Source organism: Bombus vosnesenskii, unplaced genomic scaffold, assembly GCF_011952255.1.
Source record: "Bombus vosnesenskii isolate JDL3184/JDL3185 unplaced genomic scaffold, Bvos_JDL3184-5_v1.1 scf7180000013308, whole genome shotgun sequence".
Taxonomy (NCBI): Eukaryota; Metazoa; Arthropoda; class Insecta; order Hymenoptera; family Apidae; genus Bombus; species Bombus vosnesenskii.
In genome coordinates, this window is record NW_022882957.1 from 643,923 (window position 1) to 669,668 (window position 25,746).

At 42.1% G+C, this 25,746-nt stretch overlaps 1 protein-coding gene across 9 annotated transcripts in view; it reads right to left on the minus strand.

Annotated features, from left to right (window-relative positions):
• The window catches only part of LOC117234727 (zeta-sarcoglycan), a 218,461-nt gene that overhangs the window by 65,305 nt on the left and 127,410 nt on the right, over positions 1–25,746 (minus strand). For 6 of the 9 annotated variants that reach the window (XM_033496217.1, XM_033496214.1, XM_033496211.1 and 3 more), the window contains one exon: positions 14,084–14,142. In XM_033496217.1, the coding sequence (XP_033352108.1) occupies positions 14,084–14,142 (59 nt within the window). Of the gene's footprint in view, positions 1–387; positions 412–8,131; positions 8,464–14,083; positions 14,143–16,522; positions 16,741–25,746 lie in introns of those variants that run through there. The other 3 variants (XM_033496215.1, XM_033496216.1, XM_033496221.1) reach the window with 3 other exon arrangements.

Here is a 25,746-nt window from a genome sequence, read left to right on the forward strand (position 1 = left end):
TGGAATATTCAACAATGAAGTATGAATATCTTAAAGAATTCGTTCCGTTTCCAAACGATCGATCCGGCAAAGTAAATCGAGGGAGCGCGTATGAGAGAGAAAAAAAAATCGTAGTTTCGAGGGCGCGAGGCACGGGGCTATCCACTTTATTCTCGAGTTCATGCATGCATTGAAAACGCAGAGCGCGTAACTCGAAAGTAGAGAAATATTGCATATTCATAGCGTAGTGAAGCCCTTTAACTCACGTTGGATATCCAAATAACGATTGCATATTGTAGGTTATCAAAGCGCGCTGCCACCTGTAAAATGTCGCTAGAATAACGGCACGCGTTCTCAATGTCTATAGCTAGCACCGAATGAAATATTTCTTTCATCCAACGTGTTTACCTCTCTGCTCGCGTAAAATCTCGTGTCCCTGCCTTTCTTTCTCTCTCTTCGCGTCTGTCGACGCAGTTAATGTATGCAGGTTGTCCCGTAACGCGTTGGACACATTTCGAGTGTCGATTGTGATTGATTCGACCTGAAAACAATGAGAAAACTTCATGTGTTCTATCCTTTGTTATCTGATCAACTTTATAGATGATGCTCCAAATCACTATCTTACGTTTCAAGCTGAATCTAGAGACGTTTTGTGTCATTGATCTGGTTCATTACGATACCATCTGCAAGCACTATCTTATATAGTAGAACAAAGTTTTCAACAACTTCGGGGAACACCACAGGACATTGAGAGAGTAACCGGATCAATGACAAGATGTCTAAAGATTTATCTTGAAACGTAAGGTGGTCATTTTGACTATGTATATATATATCATCTGCATAGATATAATCAGATAACACATGACAGAACATATAAAACTCGTTATATGTATCTCGTAAACAAGAATAAACAGCACATGTATTTATACGAACATTTTTCAATTGTTTTAGGTGTACGATCAATTCCTGGAATATATCCCACATACGGAGAACCGAGAAATACACTGATGCATCAATTCACTGCTACTTTTCATCGAACGATACCCTGCGCTTATTGTTGTGAAAAGTTCATCGTATTCTTTCAAGACGCGAAAAGTTATCGAAACAGAGAATGAAGTATACAGTGCTTACAAAACGTACTGACGCATATTCTCATTTTCCAATGAAACTTTTTATCAGGTTCTACGTTTCATTCCCCCGCTACAGATTATATCGACATAAAAGTATCAAATAAGACGAAGAATAAAATGGTATATCGATAGTTTTTCATGCGCCGGTAATTGAATCAATTGTGAAACTAGGAAAATGACACGAGTACGTGCATACTTTCAATAGTTGAAATGCAAGTGTTTAAATCTAATTTCTCAAAATCCTGATTTACATAGTTACAATGCGACAGCTTGTATAGCGAAGATCGTGTTGATAATTATCCAGACGAAATAAGCGAGATTAAAAAACTTACAAAGGGGAAAGATTTCTTTCTGAGATATTCGCGTATCGATCGAATCCTGCCACCGGAAGAAACAGCGAGAAATATTTAGGAACGTCGATGGCGAGCATCGATTTCAGGCCTCGGCGCACATTTTCTCGACGTACGGTGTATCAGACTCCCGGTGCAACAAATTTCTCTTTCTGTCCCTTGACGCGTGTATTTGTACCTCTATGTGTGCACGCTCTTAACTTCCGCCTTCGTGACTTTTTCATTTTCGTACAAAGCGCCTATCCGAGGCCATCTGCGAGCGTGCACAGACCTTCCTGCTCTCTTCCTTTCCTCTGGTCGCCTCTCCTTTTCCCTCCGCCTTCCTCTTGCGTACCAGAGTTCACCACTGCCTTCCAGTTTCTTCGAACGCGAGCTCATTTCTCCCGTTGCTGTGTATTTTGATACCTTCGCGGCGAGCTCGATGACGAAACAGGTGACGGATCATCATCGGTGCAAGCTCGTTCATTGTACGAAAAGGAAGACGAAAGAGAACGCAGGAAAAAGGTTCGCGTTTCAACTGTTTGAGATGGATACCGTTGGAGAGAAGGAAACTTCGTTGACATTCGTTTCGAGATTCGGTGTTAACATCAAACATGATCTGGCTGTTGTTAAAAAAGTTTCAGCAAGGGTGGCGAAAAGAGATTCAAGGGGAAGATGAAGAGAGTACTGTCGATCGAGTTTAGCTCGTGAAGTAGTTGGTAAAAATGCATCCAGTGGAACCTTAAAAGCATCAAGATGAAGAAACAGGGAAGAATTTTATTCAATGCTGTAGATCTAAAATTTCCAAAATTGTCAGCTAAACGTATATCTCCTATTTTAACGATGCTGAAAATCACGCATCCATGGAGTGGGTGTGTATCTAGTAAAGTTTTACAAGGCTACAGAGGAATAAATCGTTCCACCTAATGTTACAAGAGGCTATAATAAAGTTACTATATTTTCCATGTTAGTGGCGTTAAAAATGTCATATCCATAGTTTTCTACATCGTCGATTTTTTTGTTTCTCTTCGATGGAAGGATAAAAAATCAAAGCAACAAAGCGAATTTATTCGACGTTTTTAAAAAATTAATGGAAACGAGTCGTATATAAAACTTCTCTACATCAAATTTCTACATAATTGGGTCGGGAAAAAACAGAATTGTGTATAGGCCGACCAAGAGCCGGTTAATTGTCGGAGCGTACCCGTAACGGATCAGCGTTAATTGAGATTTTTCCTGGAAGCGAGCTGTTCGTTTGATGTCGGCTGCAACAATATCACCGGCAGATAGGTATATACGTACGTATACACAGCGAAATTAATTGAGATACACTGGTGGTGGCATAAATCTACTTGAACTTCGCAGAAACCACCGCTATGCACGCAACTCTTCAGCCGGCGTGCCTCGGCCATAGTGAAACGAATGGTCGCGGAATTTCGTAGAGGTATGTCGTTACATTAAATAGAAACCATTTCGTTAACGACACCGAACGATCCTCTGTGGTCTATTAATACGATCGACTGCGTTGAATGGTTCGAATTCCACCGAGCGAAATCTCCACGCCCTTAATTTCGCGCCTAATGTAAAATTGGTCAGACATCGGCCGATCGCTTCGATAAATTCTTGAAACGATGCGCGTTAATCGCTTAACGTACACGCCAGGCAAACGATGCGGGCTCTGCACCAAAATTATTAACGGAATCGTGAATTTCGCAATACAAAGATGTCGACAGATTTAAGAGGGAAGTACGCGGGTTCCGATATTTCAGCGCCTATCAGAAGCATGCATGAATTTATTAACCCTAGAAATCGCGATTGATCTGATCTGAAATCGTATAACTATCTGTGTTCAAAATGCAATATATTATATCTATATTGGGATTGACGGAAATCGATGATTTTATTCGGCATTAATTCCGTGATTCTAAAAGTTTCTGAATAAGCTATGATCCGGTTAAAAATTTAGAAAGCTCCTTTATAGAGTCGTATATTTATCTAGCGTTCAACACGTACCGCATACCGATAGCGTTGATGTCACACTATCGATTTATCTTATTTCGGCAGCCGTAATTACCGATCGAAGACATTTTCTAATAAAAGATAATTCTTTCCAACTGTCGGGAATAATGATAGATATAAGAGAACAGTCTTAATTTATCGGTAAATCGATTTCGGCCAATGATACCTACGTTTTTGCGTTATTTTCTCCCTCTATTTGGAATTCCGGTTAAGTATAGAAGGAGTTGAAACTCCTTTTGCACGTCATACTTTACTAAGATGAAATATTTCATCGTGTAAGCATCTCTACGAATTTTACGTAAAATTTGATACCGCAACATAGATTTTAAGTCAATATCCGCAGAGTTAAAATAATCTCACACGAATTTATCCTCCGATTAAGGGGCAGTCTATCCATCTAATTCTTCGAGCAAAAAAAATTAATTCAGTTCTCAGTTCTGCTCATTCATGAGAATCTGCTCATCGCGTGACACCACAGACTACACACACCGCAAACAGACTTAACCCGATTTCACCTGCTTTAAAATCGCATCAGGAAACAATGGGTTGTGTCCCATAAGCGTTTATACGTATGAGAACGAGCGATCGCCGCGACAAAACACGGACGGAGCGGCGAACGAAATAACAAGCATCGACATCACGCTTAACGCTCAAAGAGACCGTGAAGAGCGTGTGACAGCGTTAATCGAGGAAACAGGGAAAAACACCTGTCCCCGGCGATACGTCCGCGCAAAATCGCTTTGGAAAACAGGCTCCATCGCGGGCCACGCGTTTAACACAATCTCGTCATTGTCGGTACTCGCGTCTGTCGTTGCTAATAACGATTAGTCCCCGCCGGTTTCTCGTATTCCTGGATATAAATTCGGTAATGTCAATCGATGTTGATCAGTACCCAGGCTGGATAATAATATCGACCAGATCGTCGAAATAGTGGGAACGCATCGATGGTTTTGGGGGTAGATTAACGGTGTCGCGTGGCGAACGACTAGCCGTACCCTGGCTCGACGTTGATTTCCGTTGTCATCGAAAATACAAGGGCGAGGACGAGATATATCGAATCGATTAGCATCAACGGGAAAGTAATTAACATCGACGAACGTTGGTCCGGTCATGCGGACGATGTTCAATACGAAGGAATCTAATTACGACTCTTGACGGAAACGTTGTTGAAAAGATGGTCGGAAGCAGGGGAGTACAGGGGAGCCGCGTCGACGAAAGAAAGCTGTTCTCGAAGGGAGAATCGGATTTTTATTCTTGCTGTTATTCGATCGTTACACCAGAAGGAGGGGAACGGTGTAGCTTTCGCGTCGATTGCCGATGAATTGGCAAACGATTCGATAATTACCGCGAAACTTTGGCGACAAGTTCCTCTGTCGGGCTCGACAGGAAACGGAGACAGCGGCGAAGGCAAGAAGAGGATGGAAAAGGAGAGGGATCTCGTTCAGACCCCGTTCAACGACGGCTCGTCGGCTTATTTTCCGAATGCAAATGCCCGGAATAATCCATATTTTACGTCAAGATGACACCGCGTCGTCGTCTTGGCTTGGGGGATAGCTTTTTCTCCTCTCGTCCTCTCTATCGTTCTTCTCGCTGCCAGTCTTTCTTCTTGCACGCGCTTCGCTCTCACGAAAGAGGAAAGTTTATTCGCAAAGTTTTCCAAGAGTTTCGTCGCCTTTGCCGGAGAGAAGAGACGAACTCGGCCGCGAGACTCGACGCGCCACGGTTGACCTTATCGGTGCCGTTAAACGAATTTCTTATTTGCGAGACGCATCGCTTTCGAACGCGACAACTTCCGCGCCGGTGGAGGAACGCGTCGCGCCGACGCGATGGAGTAGTTCCGCTGAACGGACGTAACGAAGTCAAAGGTGCAAAGTGTTGAAAACTCGGATTAAAGAGCAGAGTGCCCCGTTATGAAGCTGTTTCGAAAGGCACCGGATCACGCTGAACGTTGTCACGGCTTCGAAACTGTTCGCTTTCGAGTAATCCCGTTTTAGAAACGACAGTTAACTAACTACAGTAAAATAATGTTATTTTATGCTAATAATAATGCTTTATCATTTATTTAATTACAAATTCGACCACTGAAACCTGCTTATCAATTACGCGGTTAGCTCAAGGCGGTAATACGACGTATATATCTTTTTTTAAGTTCTTTTACGTTTGAAGTTGGGGATGTTAAAGGATCTACAGTAACAGCAAGTTTAAAGAAAGCTTTCGAGATGATACGGTAAAAGGTATCGCACGCCAGAAGGCTGGTCTCAATGGATACAATTGCGCTAACTAGGCTTTCATGAAAGCGAGTTTTAAACTTTCGCGTTTCTGCAGAAACGCACAACTTGGGCAAGTTTCCGCGATTCATCACGCGCTTCTGCAGCTCTCTGCTCCCATTCACGATAAACTGGGGCTTTGACCGAAGTCGTTGACACGCCTTGCGTGAAATGCAAAACCGAAAACATACAAGATTTCCTTCCTCGATGGCTTTCGTTGTTGTGAACCGTTGTTCAACCACGTGTAACATTCTAAATAAAACGAAATGGAAACGCATGCTTCTACCAACAATATACAGTACAAGTCCTTTAAATCGAGCTATTCACTGCGTATTGTTTCTTTTTCCTACAATGTTTATTATCTCCCATATCGCGCATGAATTCTAGAAAATATTTTTCCGCTAAAAGGTCTAAGCAACATTTCACGTAAAAACATCTAATGTAAAAATAGTCGATGAAAATTGTATCTCGTACTGTATTCAGATTTCATGAAGTTTATAATTCTGATTTTTAATCCAAGTTATTTTAAAACTGTTATTATCGACAAATCGTATTTTCATGTGATTAGCATTAAATCAACGTGCGTCCAACAAGTTTTCATAAAACTGACGATGAATTTCAAACTTTAATTGCGCCTAATCGACAAGTAGAGTGTGCCCGTTACTGATCAGACACCAATTTGTTAGTATCCCATTTTTCCTCCACTATATCTTCTTGACTCTCGCTATGAGCATCGTGCTACCGAACAAAAGTTTATCGACTAATATGAACGAGAAAGTTGCTCGTATTGTTTGTTATTTTAATGAAGAACCAGCGGAATGGTATTGTACGAGGAGCCCCTAGAGCGTGATTTGTTACCTGCTAACAGAAATTTATTATCGAAGAAACTCGACTCAGCTTAAGTATTCGAGTACCGTACACGGAACGTTGCGCGCAACATCTCGTTTTCCTTTTGGAAATTTATTCTGTTAATCAATGCGGATTTTGAATGATAATCACCATGTATACATATTCATCTCGGACGAGAGTAATCAAAAATTAAAAAAAACAAAAAAGAAATAGAAAGTCAGTAAATCTTGGAAAAGGTATAAGAGGTTTAAAAGCTTAATAATCAAACAAAAAACAATGCTTTTAAGCAAAATATATAATTCAAAGGAAAAGGAAGGAGAAGAAAGGAGAGAAGCAGAATATCGAGGAATGAAATAATGTGCAAAGATTACATTAAAGTAATATGGAATGGACAAGAATGGAGCTTTGAAAACATAAAAGTTAGCAAATTAAATTTAGCTACAGGAAATATTCGAGAACTTGAAACTTCAGTAATTTAAAAATGTGACATTGTGAGTTTTTAAATGAAATGTTACAAATATATAAATTTCAAAGTTTTGGAATTAAAGAGTTTGAAACTCGAAAAATTTGAAAATTTGAACACGCGAAAGTTAAAAAATTCGAAAGTTTGGAAGTTTGAAAATTCTAATACTTGAAAATTAGAAATTTTTAATTTTTCCTCGGTGTTAAAAATTTCATCTTAATAACGATAAATTAACCAAGACATGATTGCAAGTGGAATGCTACGATCGAACTAAAAACTGCAAAACTTTCGAGCTATAAAAATATCCAACACACATTTGCAAAAGAAGAAATTCAATATCTTAGAGAAGAACGAAAGCTTTTAAGGGAAAGCAAAGGGAGTAAGCCTTGACGAAGAAAACCGTGGCATGATCGCAACGTCGATTTCGGCGCACGGTTCGAGTAACGCGGCCTAAATTTTCGCTTTGTTTATGTTTCTACCTATATATTTCCGCGGCGTGTTGCTCGTGAGGAACGTCTCCGTGTTTAACTTGGAAATAAGCCACGGGTATCGACGAGAGAATCCGTCGTGTCGCCACGGCGCTTATTGTTCGAAAACGTGATTGCACACATGAAGCGCTCACAACTTGCTAGGGCACCGTTTAACGAGGTAATTGCCATTTTAATAATACACGCGAAGGGAAGAACCGAACTGGCGAAACTCACCGTGCATTTTGAATGGCGGAGAAAGTTGCCGAATTTGTCTTGGCTACTTGCCATTAGATGCATCTAAAGCCGGACAAATGTATTACGAAACAGTATATGCGCCTATTTTAATTCAACGGAAATGCACGTTTTTCGTAATGGAAATAGTACTCGAGTAAATGATGGGTTTTTTAATGGCATCGTGGCAGATAGGTGAGTCGAAGGGACGGTACAATATTCGTTTCATAATAGGAAATCCTTCGACCGTTTTTGCTTTCTACGTAACACGAAATCGTGACGGAAGTCAATTGCAAACTAAAAGTGGTTCTTCAGTTGTTCTCTGCTCTTAAAACTATTCTATAACTCTGCTAATAGGAACAACACACGAAGGCCTTTAAACAGTTTCACCTACCTTCTCACCGATCTTGCCCAAATTTCAATAATCACACACGTAACACACACATGTAACGCTTCTTTTCTCTTCACTGTTTCGAACGTCACGAGAGACTCGCTTGTAACCACCATTCGGAACGTGTCACATTATCTATACGGTAAAAAGATAAATACAGATTGTTTTAGATTTAAATGATGATGAACAGGTATGAGCACCATTAAACATTATGTGACAAGGTCAGATGGTGTCCGCCGCGTTAAAAACGTCAGTTTTAATAGGCACCCTGCCGAGTAGAAATGGATCGAAACGAGGCGGTAATCAGAGCTTCGAGGCCGAGTTCGACGCTGCGCGATTGAAATAACAACGGTGTATTTTCTTTCAATTCGACCCCGGGGATAAGGTTTCGCGGTGCATCCGCGCACGCCCGACCTCTGACTGTATCTAAGGATCAAGAAAATCGTTTTTCATCGTCGCCAAGAGCCGGCTCACCCCGTGAAATTCGTTAATCCCGCGGCGGACACTTTCGGATCAGGCGAAAAAGTATTGCTTTCCTAACGAGATTTAAAATAAAAAAGAAGTCAAACAAAAACGGGAGAAGACGTCAGGCTGTCCGAAACGATTGCAGTAAACGGCGGCACTATTGCACAACCACCATCGTAGCAGGCCACGATCGATAAGCTCGAAATAATTGCTTTATTCGTTCTGTCACAGATCCCTGATAATCCGCTAATCCAACAAATAATATTCGAAAATTCTCGCGGCATTATGTCGTTGCGTTGCTATTAATAATTCCGCATTAACTACTATCCTTTCCATATAGCTATCGATGCAGCGCCAAAAACAAAACAAATCCCTCCTTTTACACGTTTCTCTTCACGTCGTAGTAATTCGTCAACGAGCATTCCGCTGCTACTACATTCCGTTTGCGCCACGTTCGAATCTCGCTGATCGGCGATGATGTTTCACGGTGATTTCCAGCCGAACGAGAGTGACAAACCATCGGACTGACGAGACCGGGTCGGCGCGCGGCCTCGAAAACTGGCTCGCGGAGCCAATTAAAAGTTCGCGGCTGCCAGAGCCAATTACGTGCGCCAACCTACCATTGGAGAAAATGCTCGTCTCGCCGCGTCTAGAAGTGCGCGCGTACACCGTCTTTCCGTGGGAATACGCGACAACGAGAAACGAATGTTCGTTCTAGCGTCGAGATAACACACGCGCTACCTGTTTCCAAACACTATGCCTAATCGCATGTTCATAATTAATCGGTTGTCGGGTATGGCATACGAGCGCTTAAGCGGCTCGAATGCAGCTGCGAGGTGCTCGTTCCAACAACGTGCTGGCGGAACAGGAAGATGGAGTGCCTGCGTCTGCCAGTCATTTAGTCCGCGTGTCTACCGCCAGTCATTTGCCAAGTTCGTTTTCAGACCAACGAAAAGAAGAGCCATCTCGTTCCAGTACGGATTGGTGGGACGAGCGTGTCGCGAGAGCTTGTTGCGCACGTTCTTGAACGTGTTATGCGTTTTACAGGTATGTGATATACGTGCGCGCGCACGTACGTGTTGCAGAATGATTTTGGAGGAACGAACGACACGACGCGACGAGAATTCCATTGGAAATACCGATTGCGCCACGTCTACGCATCTAGCTCCGAATTTGACGCGTCTACGATTCGTGGTCGACGCGATTCGTAGTTAAAAAAGAATTGTTTTTGATCTGGATTTTTATGTATGGACACGATCGACTTACATAACGACAAATCGATAGGGAAGGATAACTGGTTTCTCTGTAAATTGGCAATAAAAACTAGCTATTATTATCTTCTATGAGAAAACTTCCAGCAGAGACAGAGATCAAAGGTGAAGTGAATACATTATAAAGGTTATTGGTTCATGTTCTTAGAAGCTATTTTAAAAGCCACGAGTCCTCCGTAAATTATTACTTTTATAATAAACCCGCGTGATAAAAAGTGAATCTACGAAACCGCATTCTGAATACAAACGACCAGTGTTATTCTCCACCAGAAAAATTACAAGGGATCAGCAGGGATCAAAGATGGTATGAATCGATTATGAAGGTTGTTAGTTTGTCTTTGAAGAAGTTATTTCCGGGGATACGTACTCTCGTAAATTTATTGCTTTTAAATTAAGTCTGTAGTTTGAAAAGCGATTTATCTTCTATTAATAAAATTCTTACAGCAGAGGTTAAACGCGAGAGGTCAGACGAGCCAGATTCCAAGAAGATTACCAAGATACAGCTTCCGTTTTTGATAATTAAGTATTACCGAAATCGATCTCCTAAGGTGGCTCTCTCCGTCAAGGTGCATCGCTTTGACATACGATAACCGAAGCGACTCGAATCCTCTGCCAAATAACGTAGCGCATAAACCAAATCAGATTTTCGATTAAGGCGAACTTCTGAACGTTTCTGGCACAGAATTAGTTTCCTGAATCTCGAGGTAGTTTCGCGAAAACGTTAACGAGTCGAATAAGAGCGTGTACGTTCACGTGGTGCAGGCTCAATGATAATGGTGATGGATCGCGGTATTTATTTGCGAGTGACGCGAAAAATTATACGTCGCTGGGCGAAGAAGCGTTAAAAGGGAAAAAAGACCGCGACAGAAACGGAGGAACAGAGAAAGAATTGCACGGTCTCGTAACATTTTTTTTCCGTTCCGCCATTTATCACACGGACGACGACGTGGTGGACGAGAGGCGAAGGGAAGAAGGAGCGCGATGTTTTACCCAGTTCTCGATGCCCCTTCGACCCTTGATCCTACTCGATTTCAAACTTCTGCTCTCGCAATACGTTATCTTTCGTTGACTTTTGATTTTCGTCGAGGATAAGTTTTAGAAGTGCACGAAAACCTTGCCGAGTAGGTATAACTGTTACGAACTTTCTAGAGATGAAAGGTAGTATGGAATATTAAAAATAATATTCGAAATAATAAAGAGATATATACTGATTTACGAAAATATTTTAACGCTTGTATAAACTTTCCATGGATAGGTGTACCACGGGTTTCGTACGAAACATTTTCAAATTTTCTTAATATAGTAATGATTACGTTGGTAAAATTGCTCATTAATATGGACAATTAATTATTAGATAATTAGATCGTTAATTATTCATTATTACTAATAAGCTGCACATTAATTTCAATATGTACGTGTGTTTGCACCAAATAATTTGTAACTTTGAGATGTACATCCAGATTAGCTGCGAGTCTTACCAATATAAATGTAACAGTTGTGTTTCATTACAGTGCTAATGAAATTTCGAAAAGTTCTGTATAACATACATAATATATCCATAAATATTTTCCGTGGTCCCATCACTTCTCCTACTGGATTAGCCGAAGGGAAAGTATAGAGGTAGTCATTTATTTACCCGATTTCATCACTCCGAACTCGCATCTGCTATCTCTGACATACAGAACATGTCATCTATCTATTCCATCTCAAATATATCAGTTGTCTGCTTCTGGCGATATCCAACAATTTTTGACTCGGATTTTCTTAGGGATGCTGTTTCAAACAATTATTATTCCCAATTTGAAAACTGAAAATAAGAAAAGCAACTAGTTTTCTACCTTTCTCGAATTAATTTATACACATGTACTCGTTCACGCAGCACAAACGTGTATGTTTTGAAACATATAATCGGCCCTGACTAAATCGATAATTAGAGTCGTGTACGACATAACCATCGAATCACGATTTATTTTTCTCGCGAATTTCAGTCCCCGATCCGTGATGTTCGGGTCTCGCGTAACTTCCGCTGTCTCGTGGCACGCCTGACCACGTTTCACCACCTATCTTTCCCCTTTACGTCCCCGGGACCGAGCGCCGACTTGAACCGCACGTTGTGATTAATTGGAACACATTGCACCTGGGAATCGCAGGTGTAATGAAAGATAATCGTTCCCGTCCGCTCGCCCTTTCGCCGCAGTTACATCGCCACCGACACGAAACCCACGATTCCCTATTAAAAGTATTGCAATCACCGTGGAAATAATGGCGCCTGGCGACGCAATGAAACTGCTGCCATGAGAATATAGATTACAACGGAGATTGTAATAGTCTTCCCTTCGTTCTTTGATGTGATTTATGGCAAATTTTGATTGGAAAATTAAATGATGTTTTTAAAACGAATCACTAACCTTGCCACACGTAAACCGTCACAAATTTTTGTATACCGAATACGAATATAAAAAACTGAATGCCCTACTCACGAAAATAAGTAGAAATATGCCTTAGATTTTTATAAAGATCGATAGAGACATACTTTAGTTTACTAATCCTGATATTTTGTTATCAGAATAGTTTTCATCTTTCCACTTTCATCTTATAAAATGACTCAAAAGTATAAATAACAAGCTGATACCAATCTCCAGAAATAGCTAAGGCAAACACGAGAAAAATGAAGACGTTCGATACTTCGTCGTAATATCCTGAAGTTAAAAAGACAGACTTTCGATTCGTTAATGTTGCAACTTTCTAAGATTTAAAATCTCATCGTGGACCAATCGCAGCTGATTAAATAGTTTTGTAATTTAATGATCGATATAAGACATAGGCCCCTGATGTGGAGTGATATAGTAGTGTCGTTGAGCTGACATAATACTTAAAAGATGGCTCCGGAAGTACGGTTATGAGAGGAAAATAAACTCGGCCATCAAGAGAATCCGATATCGAAGCCATAGCGAATAAGATTCCCTTGCTCCAAATCCTCTCACTATTTACGTGAAATGCGAGAGCGATGATATTTTTTCTATCCTCTCATCTTTATGGGACACCTCTTCCGCGTGAAATCTGATCTTAAATAACGCAGTCGACCCTCGTCTTCTATATTTCACTGTCTTTTATACTTGTTTCTCAATGCTGGATCTTTCGCTGCGTTTCACACGGTGATAAGAAAATGATATCTACTTTTAATTTTCGAAACTATGGAGACTAGAAATAGAAAGGAACAAATTGCATGATTTGGATGAACAAAAATCGAATTAATAACGAAGCGAAATATGAATATAAGGGCAACTTTGATCAATTAAGTTATCTAGTGATTTAGCATGGTAATTAAAATACTAGTTCCATATGTTAAATTTATCCACATTCTACCGATAACGAGAGATTAATATTACAAGCAAGAAACACGGGAAAAGCTCTATTGTCTAGATAATCCACTAAGGTTCGAGCAACGAAACAATATGTAAAAGTTTCGTCAAGTTAGAAAAATCTATTACAACAATAGACGTATTACAGGGACCCATTGCACAAATTCGAAAGTATAAGAAGAATTTCTATAATTTCAAAAATATAGTTTACCACGTATCAGTGACAGATAATCTGTAGAAATATCTGTAGATTTTATAAATTCGTAGAATCTATATGGAAGCAAAAGAAACGTTGAACGGATTCGTGAAATTTCCTTTCGTAAGCGTGACATTAATGCAATAAAATTCAAGAATGTATGTTGATTAAAAAGGACGCGCAAATAGAACGTTCTATTAACGTAACTCTGAAACGAAAAGACCCAATTCCAATGCTTCTCCCGGCGACGACAATGTAAACTAATCCTTGTTTCCTAAAATGCATCGATTCCTATGTTAGGAATACTTAACACGATTGAAACCGCAAGAACTCGAATCGATGTGTCGTACATTGTTTGAAAAAGAATGGCGCAATGGATTCTTCGTAAAAGAGGCCAATTTCATGGCTTAACACCGACCATGGCCATATTGTTCGTTGCGTAATTGGCCATAGACGACGGATTCATGAGCGCGAGAATTCGAATTCGCCGTTGGCTTTATCGCGCGTGGAGTAATACGCGGATTAAGAGACCGCTAATACTTCGCGCGGAATTTCAACGCGTTTCGGTTTACACGGGGTCTGTCTCTTTGAAGCGCGGCGGCGGCGTCGTGAAACGTAATTAAACTGCCGGAAGCATGGCGTAAAAGGCACTGCCACTCACCTCAATCTGCTGTGCTCCGAATGCGGCGACTCCTCGGGCGATTTGTAACTGTTACCGGTCTGAAAATCAAAAAGACACTTGTTAGAAACAGCCTGCTTTTCTGATCGTCACTTAACACGATCAAAACACGCGTTAACTTATAGGAAAAATAATCATAAAGTCGCGATAACGTTTCGTAGATTTTTAATATTTGTGAAAATGGTAAAACGTCGAGGTGTGATCAAGGAAGTTAGAACGGTGATATAAAAGAATATTTGTGTAAGTACCGTTAATTCAAGAGTAGACAAGTTCGCGGCGAGCGTCGAGTAACCGCTCTTTCTCAATGTCTGACTAGGACGATCTATTCTACTTGTTGAATTAGAACTTTCCGGACGGTGTACTATTTCTCTGTCAACTGAGCCTTTTTGATCATTGATGTATATTGTTCTGCGTACCTTAACGTATATACAGCTGACTATATAACTAATGGAGATTTGAATAACATTATTCATCATTAACTCCCTGTCCTACGATTTACTTAGTTGGTACTTAAGTCACCGTTATTTATCGCTACTGTAACACCCTGTCAGATATGAAATATGGATAAATCGAACATAATCATTAATAACTTAACTAGACTAATCACTTCATGAATCATAGATGTTCTTCCTAATAAACCGAGACTTCTTGTAAACAGCATCGGCCATTAACTCACAAAACGTCTAGTTTTTCAGTATTCAACGATACCCGCAATAGAATCACTCATTACCAATGCATCACGACGGTGTCGTCACGAGGTGACCTAGTCTCGTTGTCGCGACGCCGGTTTAATTTCGTCAGAATTGCGTCACAATTCGGTCGCGGCGTGTACAACTCTCATTTCGATGTACGCGAAATAATATTCGCCGAAGCGGTTCAAGCTATACCCTGCGCGGCGAGGTCGAGCGACCGGCGGAAATCGCGCGATAAATCGTTTCCCACCGTCGTTGACGCCATCGGCCGGCAATAAAGCTACTAAAGAAGACAGACGATATAAATTTCCGAATCATGGTCCGTGGACTCGTATTTCCAAACCAATATTCTGCTGAATATCGAATTTATAGTTAACGTTTCGTATCTTGAGCAGCATCGTGCGTTTCGAATCGCGCTCGATCGTGGCAACAAATGAAATCCGAGAGAACGCAGGATAAACGGGGAGCCAACGAGAATTTATATCGATTAAAAGGTGAAAACTGAGAAAAAGAAAGAATAACGGGTAAAGGAGAAGGAAAGAAAAAAGAAATTGAGGAAACGAGAAAACGAATATCAAAGAGAGTAATACCGAACTCGTATTCGCAGATGGAGATAGCTAATAGGTTTCCATCGAGCCGATTCCCGTCGTAAATTTCTTCGTTAGAGCGGCACGATTCGACGTTTGTACGGAGAGCAAACAGCAAGGCGCGCGCGCGTTATCGACGATGCAATTATATCGGCGATCGACGGGGCTTGCACCGTGCCACCAGTTATTAGCAGAATGATACAATTATCTCGGAAGCGATTAGTCGACTCACGACACGAGCCGGTGCAACTCGTCCTTTCCCTCTTCCTCCGTGTACCGATGAAATTTACGTCGCCTGAAAATGGCGGCAATTAGCCGTCAACTTGCGAGAAGAACTTTCTTCTTTTCGTCCTATTTTTGTACCCTCTCTGAATTTCGATCGGTCTCGTCATCGTCCCTTCGTCATTCGTACGACCGAGTTACCTAGCAGAATTCGAGATAACTAAATCGGAACAGCAACATCGGAAAAGCAAAATCGGAACAGCAAAATCGGTGCGAGCTGCGATGTTTTTGAAATTGCGGCGACGATACGGAATCGCGTGTAACGCCGACAGTATTAATCGTTATGGAAATATACGCGTGAGCACAATGGTGATGGCAAAAGGCGAGCACGGGCCGCCGGGCCGTTCACGCGATATCGCACCACTGACAATAATAATTGTTTCGATTCAGACGGAAATTGAATAGCGGGCGCGGGTATTATTAAAGGATTGTTCACGTTGGTAGTTACGCCGCGTCGTTATTACAAGTTCAATCTTTCGCTAATTGGCAGATGTGCGCCGCGTGTAGGTCCCGTTCCCCGACTGTTCTCCATTGTATCTAAAGCGAGTTCGTGGTCACGTTCTGAGAGAGAAGAAGGAAAGTGGACACAATGGTCTTTCGCGATTTAAGAAGACAAGGAACTTATATCGACAGCTCCTTCGGATATTTTAGGAATAGATGATGCTTGAATGTATTGGACGCATGTAGGCATGTGTATGTCTGTATCTGGAGTGGCGTGATGTACAGGATACTTTTTTCTTCGAAGGAAAATATTTCAAAGAAAACGAAGAACACTGAATCCAAATATTTATATTGGATCAAATTGTCTAATTATCTTTCAATTTTATAATAACGCGTTGTATTACAACGAAAACGCTCACCTTCCCACCCGACGTTCCACCTTTCATTCTGCAGGTGTTTTGCTCCCAGGCCATTCATATGAAGCGAAATTCACGTTCTTCCAGTGATACACTGTTGTTCACGCGACTCACCATTATTTTCCTCCCCTTGACTATTTCACTCGAATTTTAAGCGTACTCCCTCTATTCATCGGCGACTTTCGCGCAATTGTACACGAGCCGTGGCGATCTAGCACGATCGACTACCTCTTGGCACAAGAAACACTGTCAACCGTTCCTTCAGGAAGAGAGGAACATGCGTCCAGGAAGAAACTCGACGCGAGAATGAGGAAGAACAAGAGATTCGACTCTGTGCGTAGGCGGGCGACGAAGCGAACTAAGAAGAACAATTAGGAAGTCACCAAAATATATCTCTGATAGGACGCGTTTAATTTTGAAATAAAGCTTACGGCATCGTGGATGAACTCTTGGAAGAGTTTGGTAACTTACGAAGGCATCAATTTTGAAATAAGGTTAATGCGAGATTAACATATAAGATATATGGATAACGGACTTCTTTCAACTAATTTTTATCCACGATAATTTATAATCCTTACTTTGGTAAAGGAACGATTGCTCAATTTGTTAATGAACATTTTAAGGTACAATAAGAAACCTTCATTAATTTTCCTCATTCTGCGATCTCCTTCAATTTATAAAACTGATAAATAAGAAACTATCATAATTTGTATTCTTGCCCCCTTTTTAGTTATATATGTCAACGTCATCCGATAGAAATCACAATAGTTCATTGCATCAAGGAACGTACAACCTTTGATCACTTTGACTACGTTAATCGCATTAAACGCCAATAAATTGTATGTTTAATAAATTTTCTGATTCGATAGTCTCTTTTTGTTCATAATCCTTCTGCAAGTATAGTATTAATAGAACATCGTTATTCACAAACATTGTTATTTAGAATTGCATTCTAAAGGGTCATATATAATAATAATAATAATAATAATAATATTATTAATAACAATAATAATAATAACAACGTCTCTCTTATATCATTTTACATCTTATCACAAACTGCTCCCTCTAATACACTTTATTCCAAAAACTCACGCTTACAGCGGAGAAAAGGATATAAAGACTAGATGACGAAACAGAAGAGCGTCAGAAAAGGGAAAACACGGAACTGCTACAAGGAATAGAGGTCTACGACACGAGTTAAACAACTTCAGACGCCTTCAGCATCCTCCTCGTTTGCCGTATCTGCTGTGCGCACGGCAATTTTCACTCGGAATGCATCGAGCAGCGTCTTCTTCCGGTAAATTCTTCTTTTCCGAGAGGACGATTGTCCAGGGCGGTGAAATTCGGTGATTCCCTGAAAGGAGCACGAGAAATTCAATTTGTTCGCATATCACGTCGCTCTTGTCGACGATTTATCGCCCGTTCTGAATGGATTCCTGAGTGGACGAGTGACCGACTTGCGACGCGTGCCGCTACTGGCCCAGAATTAACGTCACGCGACGTGTCCGGTGCAACGTTTCACATTTTGCTTCTTTTTGGCGTCGCGATGAGAAAAATTTCGTAGAACTGTTTATAAATAATACATATGCTCGTACAAGAACGAATAATATTGTTAAATAATTGTATCCTTAAAGTGATTAGATAGTGACAAGTAAAACGTGAGGTTCGATCGAGACGGTATATCGAGATCGTATAATCCAGACTTTTTACGAATATTCTATCAACTTTTTGTACTATGCTTGTCTCTTCTATTAAAATTGCTTCCCGTATCATTTTCGCGGGCTAATAAATGTATATCTATAGTTTGTTTCGAAACAAAACATTTAGTTTAAAAAAATGTTAATATGAAAGTCTGCTGGAATTATTGGTCGGTCGTGTTACAGATATTTTCGGTGTGCACAAAATTAAAAATCTATTTCCTTGCCAATTAAATAATCGATAAATTCTACAAAGCAAGCCCTAGCTATGAAAATAGAACAGCACACCGTTTCCTCATCCTACCACAAAAATCTCCACTTCATTTTCGTCGAAAGCACATCCTTTACACTTCTACCTCGACAAAGCAGTCCTTACAGCATTAATCTATCATGACCCCTCAACGTTGTACGATGGACAAAGATCGATCAGCGTCCAATCTCGACGCTGCTTTGCATACCAGGGAACCGGTAGTTCGAAAAGAACTACAGAGAACAGGGAATTTTAATAGGGAAGTAGTCAGAGAGCAGAGGTAAGCGGTAATGCGAATTGTACGGACGGAGCTTTGGTAGTCCATCGAACAGCAAGGTTGTAAGCGCAGGCTTAGAGTGGATGCGGAATCAGCCTAATCACCCGGAAGTGTCGCCACTGTTCACCGCTAATCCGATCGCAGATGTTTCTCTCTCCATTCAACCCTCTGTCCTTCTGTTCGCTCTTTCTCTTACGTTCTGTCCCTTGCTGTCTGTTAACCGTTCCCTCGTGTTCACTCCATTTCACTTTCTCTCTCTCTCTCTCTCTCCATCATTTCCTTTCTCTCTCCATCTACCGCTCCCTATCTCAATTCTGTCCCTTTCCTTTCCTCTATCCACCATCGTTCTGACCACAGTGTTTGTTTGCGGCTGCGTTAGCGAATCCTAATCGCGGTTGGTCCGTTTTCGCCCTAAATCTGTCATTGCGTGAGACCGGGCCGCTTGATTCGAATAAAACGCGCTACCATGTACGAGTTGTTTGATCTTCTCGCTCGGTTGTGCTTCTCCCTCGCGAGAAAATCGTGATTTTCGACGTGCATGCTCGATGTCCATCCCGATTGCTATTTGCTGCTCGTTGAATCTTTCATTACGATCGATCGACTCTGGATGATGGAGGGTGAAAAGACTTGAGAGGACGGTATTTTCGAGTATGGATATCCGTGTTCGTTAGAAGTTGGCGAACACAACAGCGGATCGTTCGCACGGAAACTGTTTGTTCCAGAGAAATACATTGCACGCGGGAACGATTGTATAAACAAATCCGACAATGGCCGCGTTTATTGCCGTACGAAACGGAAATCGCTTATGAGGTCTCATTAACGGTACACCCGCCGTCTGCTTTTTTATCTTCTACGAAATAATCGCGTAAAAATGTACGAGGAAAGAATAATGGACGAAATAATCATATTTCCGTGTGTCGCGCGAAAAAATTATTCCGTCGTAAGCGGTAAACATCGCAGAAAAGGACGCGTCAAACGTCTGCTCGCGCACGATGGAGTTCCGAATGCTCGGAACGCACCAATGAACGAAGAACGCGCGACCTAGAGTCGAGGAAGAATAACGTACTGGGGTAAAGTAAATGAGAGAAAAGGAAAAAAATGAGAGAGGAAGGAAAGAGAACAGAAGCAAAGAGAAAGGGAGCAAAGAAAAAACGAAGCTGCAAGGAAAAAGAAGTAAAGGAAATGCGAGGAAAATCCAACGGTACGTGTTCATACGCGGAAAGAAGGAAAAGGATTGCTCTTTTGCACTAGAGGAGGAGTAGCAGGAAAATATTTTTGAAGCGAAGAACGCGCGCGTTAGTAGGAGAGCCACTCTAATTAGCTTGGTATACGGGGTGGCTTTTTGTTTAATTAACACGCCCGTAGTAAACTACCCTTGTACCGCGTACCGAGACCTTCCTATCCTCTTCCACTCTTCCCCCGTTCCCTTCTCCCTGTTGCTCTCTGTGTGCCGGCAGTTTATGCTTCTTATTTTCTCCACCATCCCTCTTTACTTTCCAGTTCCTAGACCCCTTCGTTGCCTTCCGTTCGCTCCGCGATACATTCGATAGGTATTTGTTTGCTTAAAAATCTACGCTCAAGGGTATCGGGTTTAAAAAGTGATGCGTGAATGAAAAAAGTCACGATGGAAAAGAGGCGCGACTTTTTTACATCGCACTGCCAACATCGCTTTGGCTCACCATCCTTTTCTCCCTTTTTTTCCTCCTTTCAACGCTGCCTTTCTTTTCTACGTGTTCTCTCTCCTTCGTTTCTTTTTGTCCTTTTTAATTTCCTCTCTTCCCCCGCCCCTCTTTCCTCTTTTTTTCTTTCGTAGCACTCGTACCGACGTTGGTCCTCTCTGACTCTCTCTTTCGTTCGTTCGTTCGTCGGTTATTCTTTTCAACGAAACCAGGCGAGATCGCGTGTACCGTTGGCTTTAGCTCGCGGCATCGAGTAACCTTATATCCCTGGTGATATATCCATCGTGCAATTCTCTGTCTGTACGCTCAGCCCGAGAATGAATAAAATAAACCATACCTGGTAGCTGTCGAGTTGTTTGTCCACGACGCGACACGAGAATCCTTTCCACCAGACATTTCATCCCTTGGATACGCGGTAATTGCGTGCTTCTCGATTTAAAGGCAAATATTCGTTCCCTCCCTTGTACAAGGACAATTAACACGATAAATTACGAGAGATGATTAGGGGACGATCGAAACTTGTCTTACAATTAATAAGTTCTATCGGATAGCGTCTATTATCGAGCAATTTATTATCCGAGACACGTGCTGCCCTTACATTCCGGAAATCATATTAAATGTTCGTTATCGAGGTCGAGCTCTAGAAATGCGGTTCGACCTGAAAGGAACTGTGTATGGCCGCCAGCCACTACCGTACTTAGGATACGACCACGTTCATCTATGAAGTTTAAACGCCTGTTCATGTTGGCGAAGAGATGAACGAGTAATTCTCTTTGAGTCCGACTACTAGATTTGACTTTCTTCGTTGTAAGGGGCGAGTAGTCGGGAAGAAATAGCATTGCGCATTTCGCGTAAAAACTAGGCCGAATACGCAAGACAAGCCGGCACGTTGTTTCGTGTCTGTTCGAGCAACGAGGCACATGATTCGGTTCTGTCTAGTCTGTACGTAGGTGGACGTTAGGTGCAGGTGGCGCAACGTATTTATAGCCGCTTCGTGACTGCTCTTCCTCTTCGCCGACAATACGCCGTTCCTCCTGCTTCTCCTGCAACTTCTGTCTGTTCTTCCCTTCCCTAACTGCTCGACCCAGTAGCTTTACCAGCCCTGCCTCACGGTGTCGTTTACTTCTCGCGGAAGTCCAGCCAGTCTAAAGCTCTCTAGTTCCTCGTGCAACGAATTCCATCACGCTTACAAGGGGGAAACAGATCTCGAATTTTCCACGGGAAGTTGGTATCGGGAATTTCTTAACTTTGTAACTTGTCTGCTCTTATTATCCGGAGAAATAAGAAAGCGTATCGAATAGTTTTGCAATAGGCTGTAGATCGTATCTTATAATCGAGCTCCATCTTTTCAGCTTATGACTGCTATTGACTGACGAGTTGAATAAATTGTGCCTTCGCCTTGCTACGATTGCTACGTTCGGGCACGAGTGTTTTAGACGTCAAACCGATCAACTCTATTTTACATGAAATTCTCAATGTCAGTAGCCAGCTACAAAATTAACATTTATCATCTTTTATCAATACTACATCTGGAAGCTTTACTTTCGACAATTCCGCGATATCCGTAAAAGCTACAACCTCTAAAGAAGATACAAAATCCTCTAATCACCGTCAATTATAATAATTCCAACTGACTTGTCCAATGTCTCTGTTGTATATCAGATATCAAACAAACAGCTTAAAGCAACGATACATCCTGCTTAGCGCGCCTCAAATAATCCGTCAAAGCGGAGAAGATGGCAGGTTTCCCTCGGCATGTGGTTCGCAAAGAACTTTGACAAGATCCAGGTACGGCAAATGAACCGATCTAGCATTCAACGAGTAATTCCTGTGTTATGAATGGAATGTAACGCGGTTCTGTTAATAAGCGCCATGTATTTTGAGCTCGATGCGTATTTAGCTTAGAGAAGAAGTCTGGCGCGCGTTGAATCGCGTAAAAGCATGACGAAATCGCGGGAAGGGTTTTCGGTCAACACTTTTCCGTCAGGTCGGTTCGTCGGTATCAGATAACGACGCAGCTACTTTGAGCCAAAGACTCTGAAACCACCTAGCGTCGTTAAACCGTTAAACTCTTGTCCAAACTCGGCGAAACTCGTTTGCTCGGCAGCCACCGTTATCTCCTCCGCGGGATCTTCCTTCTTTCCGTCTAGTCCGCCTTTTGTCCCTTTTGTACATCACTGTGAGTTGCTTGCATCCACTCTCTCTCTCTCTTTCTCTTCTCCTGCGTTGCCGAACACTCGGCATCCTTTCACTTTGTTTCGATCTTCGTCGTCCCGTTCCAAAGAATTTGCCGCTTCTTCTATGGTGCTGATCTTGGAACTCTTTCACCATCACACTCCGAGCATAGTCTGTAAGCACTAGATAGCTTGGGATCGCTCCCGCACATACGATCCAAGGATATGACTCGACCTGGTGAAAGGAATTACAGGCTGGTTGACTGATTTTTTACTTGCGGGTAACGAGCAAAGTAAGTTTCAAGTGTGTTTGATCTTTAGCGCACAGAGGATTTTCTCGATCGGTAATTTATAAGAATGGTTGCCAAAAATGGATTTTTTATTTAGATTGAAACATTTACCTTATGTTTGGAAAGCGATTGGTGCTTTGCTTCAACTTGAAGGTATGAAGTATTGACCGTAACATTTAGCGAATTTTTATCCGATGGAGAGTTCGATTGATCAATCGGAGGATTTGGTTTGGCTGGAGTTAACCGGAGACAAGTCCTTTATTTCAGCGATACGAATGCTGTTTAATTCGACGAATGAGATATCGGGGGATTTCAGCAGATTTTCGTTCATCGTAGAATTTCGTCAAATTTCTATGTAAAAGAAACTGAACAATTTTACAGATACCGTTAAGCAACTTTTGCTTGAAAAATCACGTTCGACGTAGATACAAGAATGCGCTTATGGAACAGGAGAGACGAGGTATTTGTAAACCGAGCTCCTCGAGAGCGAACTATAATGCAGCCGTTCACACGCAAGGGCACACGTACTCGAGGATGGAAAGGGCTAAAGCACACTTGACTCTAAGCTGGCAGTGACGACGATTTATCTTAGACGTATCCCCTATAGAGTGTCACGATCCCTTTTAAGTAGCGCATAGGTTGAGCCATTAAAAGGCAATGATCGATGATTCGCCGCGGTGCTGTTCCATGTACGCTATCCATTATACCAGCTGGCAGTATATCTATCCGACGGCTGGTACTCTAAAATTCATTCACCGCGTATAAGCACCGAAATGGCCGCGACAACCGCTTCAAATCACCGCGTGGCCCGGCCTGTTTTCGGGATTATACTCACCGTAAATTTGAAATTCCGAATTACGCCGTTGTTACGTCCGCGTAACGCCACGCTCGTGAATTTTCAACCAAGGAAACGTTTTCCGTCTTTACAAACTCTGACTGGCTTTAATATCAAACGACGTCGCGCACCAAATTACGGCTTGGTTGAAACAGAACCGACCATAGTTATCGTCCAATTTAACGATACTTATGGTACACTAAATTGAAAGAAGAAGGCAAGAGAAGAAAAGTAAACCGAAGTAATAAAGTTGTGCTTATGAATAAAGTCCATAATGGTGTATACACGTGTGTTCATCCTTTCTTCTTCATACACGGGCAGGTTATTAAAGGGTAACAATCGACGATTCACCGCAACGTCATTGGTCCCACGGGCTACTTCGCGCTGAATTCGTAATCAACGCAGGATCACGAAACACATCCGCAACGTATTACTAGCAGTCTTTCCGTTCCCTCCGTTGAAAAAGCTTCCCTTTTTTCTCTTGCAACGCTTACCATAAAACAACGGTTCACGGAAAGAGCAAAAAGGTATAACTAAAAAGTTAACCACAGCCTATGTCTCTAATAAAGATTCATCTTGCATGATGCACGCGAAATAGGTAACACGCCCCTAAATATTCAACCACCGACTTCTATGCTTTCTATCGACCACAAACACCCTTTCAAGGTAGACTTTAAAAACTTGCACGATCGAGTTTCGATAATAGCTGTACGAATTTGCGGCCACGGTAACACGCGTCCATTTCCTTTAAGGATCGGCACGTCTATCGATTCCTTTGTCGTTACGACGTAATGATGGAGGTAATGACGGTGATATCCGGATGGCTCGTGGTCGAGTCTGTGAGCAATACGACCTCTCTCGTAGTACAGGTCCGTAGAGGGGACGGAGGGCAACGATGGGACGGGACCTATCGAGGATGTAGAGGCGGGCAAGCTACGAGCCTCATAATCAAGCCACGTCACAATGGTATTCCTCTAATACATTCGGGGATCCCGTGTATTGGAGGGTCGTGCCACTGAATGGACTATCTGCGTGTCGTATACCGCAATATAGGACACGTAATATCAATGTTGAGCCCCTCAGCTGATTATTGCGCCAGCCAGCGCAAAGAGCGAGCCGGATTATACCCTTTAACGACGCGCGTTTGTACACGTCATCGTTCACCGCGATCCTGCGGTTGTCGAAATTGCTGTGTACGTAACATCAACTCCGCGTGCAACACTCTGTAATTTATGTTTCATCGTTTCTCCGGTTCTAAGTGGATACAAAAATTGGAGTACAAAATGCGAAAGAGTGGAAGACGCGTTTAAGTAGATAAAGATGTTCATTGGTCAGACCATGCTATTCTTGAATTTCGGTAGATGAAACACGAGTTTGAGTAACTTCAATGGAATCAATTAAACGATAGTTTCGACAACACAGCGCCTATTCTGTTTCCTTCGTAGGTTAGGGTATTCCTATATTCACGAAGGTAATAGAAAATATACTATTTCAGCGGCTATAAGGGCGTAAGTGGTCCTGAGTGGTGTGTCTCAATCTCACGGAAGCTCTCGTCGTGGAAGAATCGGGGCAAACAAGGTCGGGGAGAGAAAGGAAGATGAAAACATAAAGGGAGAGCGAGTGCGCGAAAATAGAGGAGACTGGTAGAAACAAAGAATAGAAAAATAACGAAAGAGAGAAAAAGAAGTAAAGAGGAGCGACGCGAGAAACGGAGAAGCGAGAGCCAACTGGAAAAGCAACAGGTGCCGACGTCTAGATAGCGAGCAACCCCTACCGCCTTTCACCCCTTCGCTTACCGTTTATACCGTGCCCCACTCTGTCTCTCGCCGGCAACCTTCCACTGTTCCTCTGCTCGTGTCTACCCTCGAACAGATTCCGGCGAGATAGCAAAAATGTTTAATGGGGTGAACTCGCCGGAAAATGCCAGGCGACCCGCGTCTCCTTGTAACGGCGAAGGCCTGAAAATGTCGTTTCCCTCGATCAGTTTCGCATTAACAACTCGAGAACTGCTTATCGAAGGCCTTT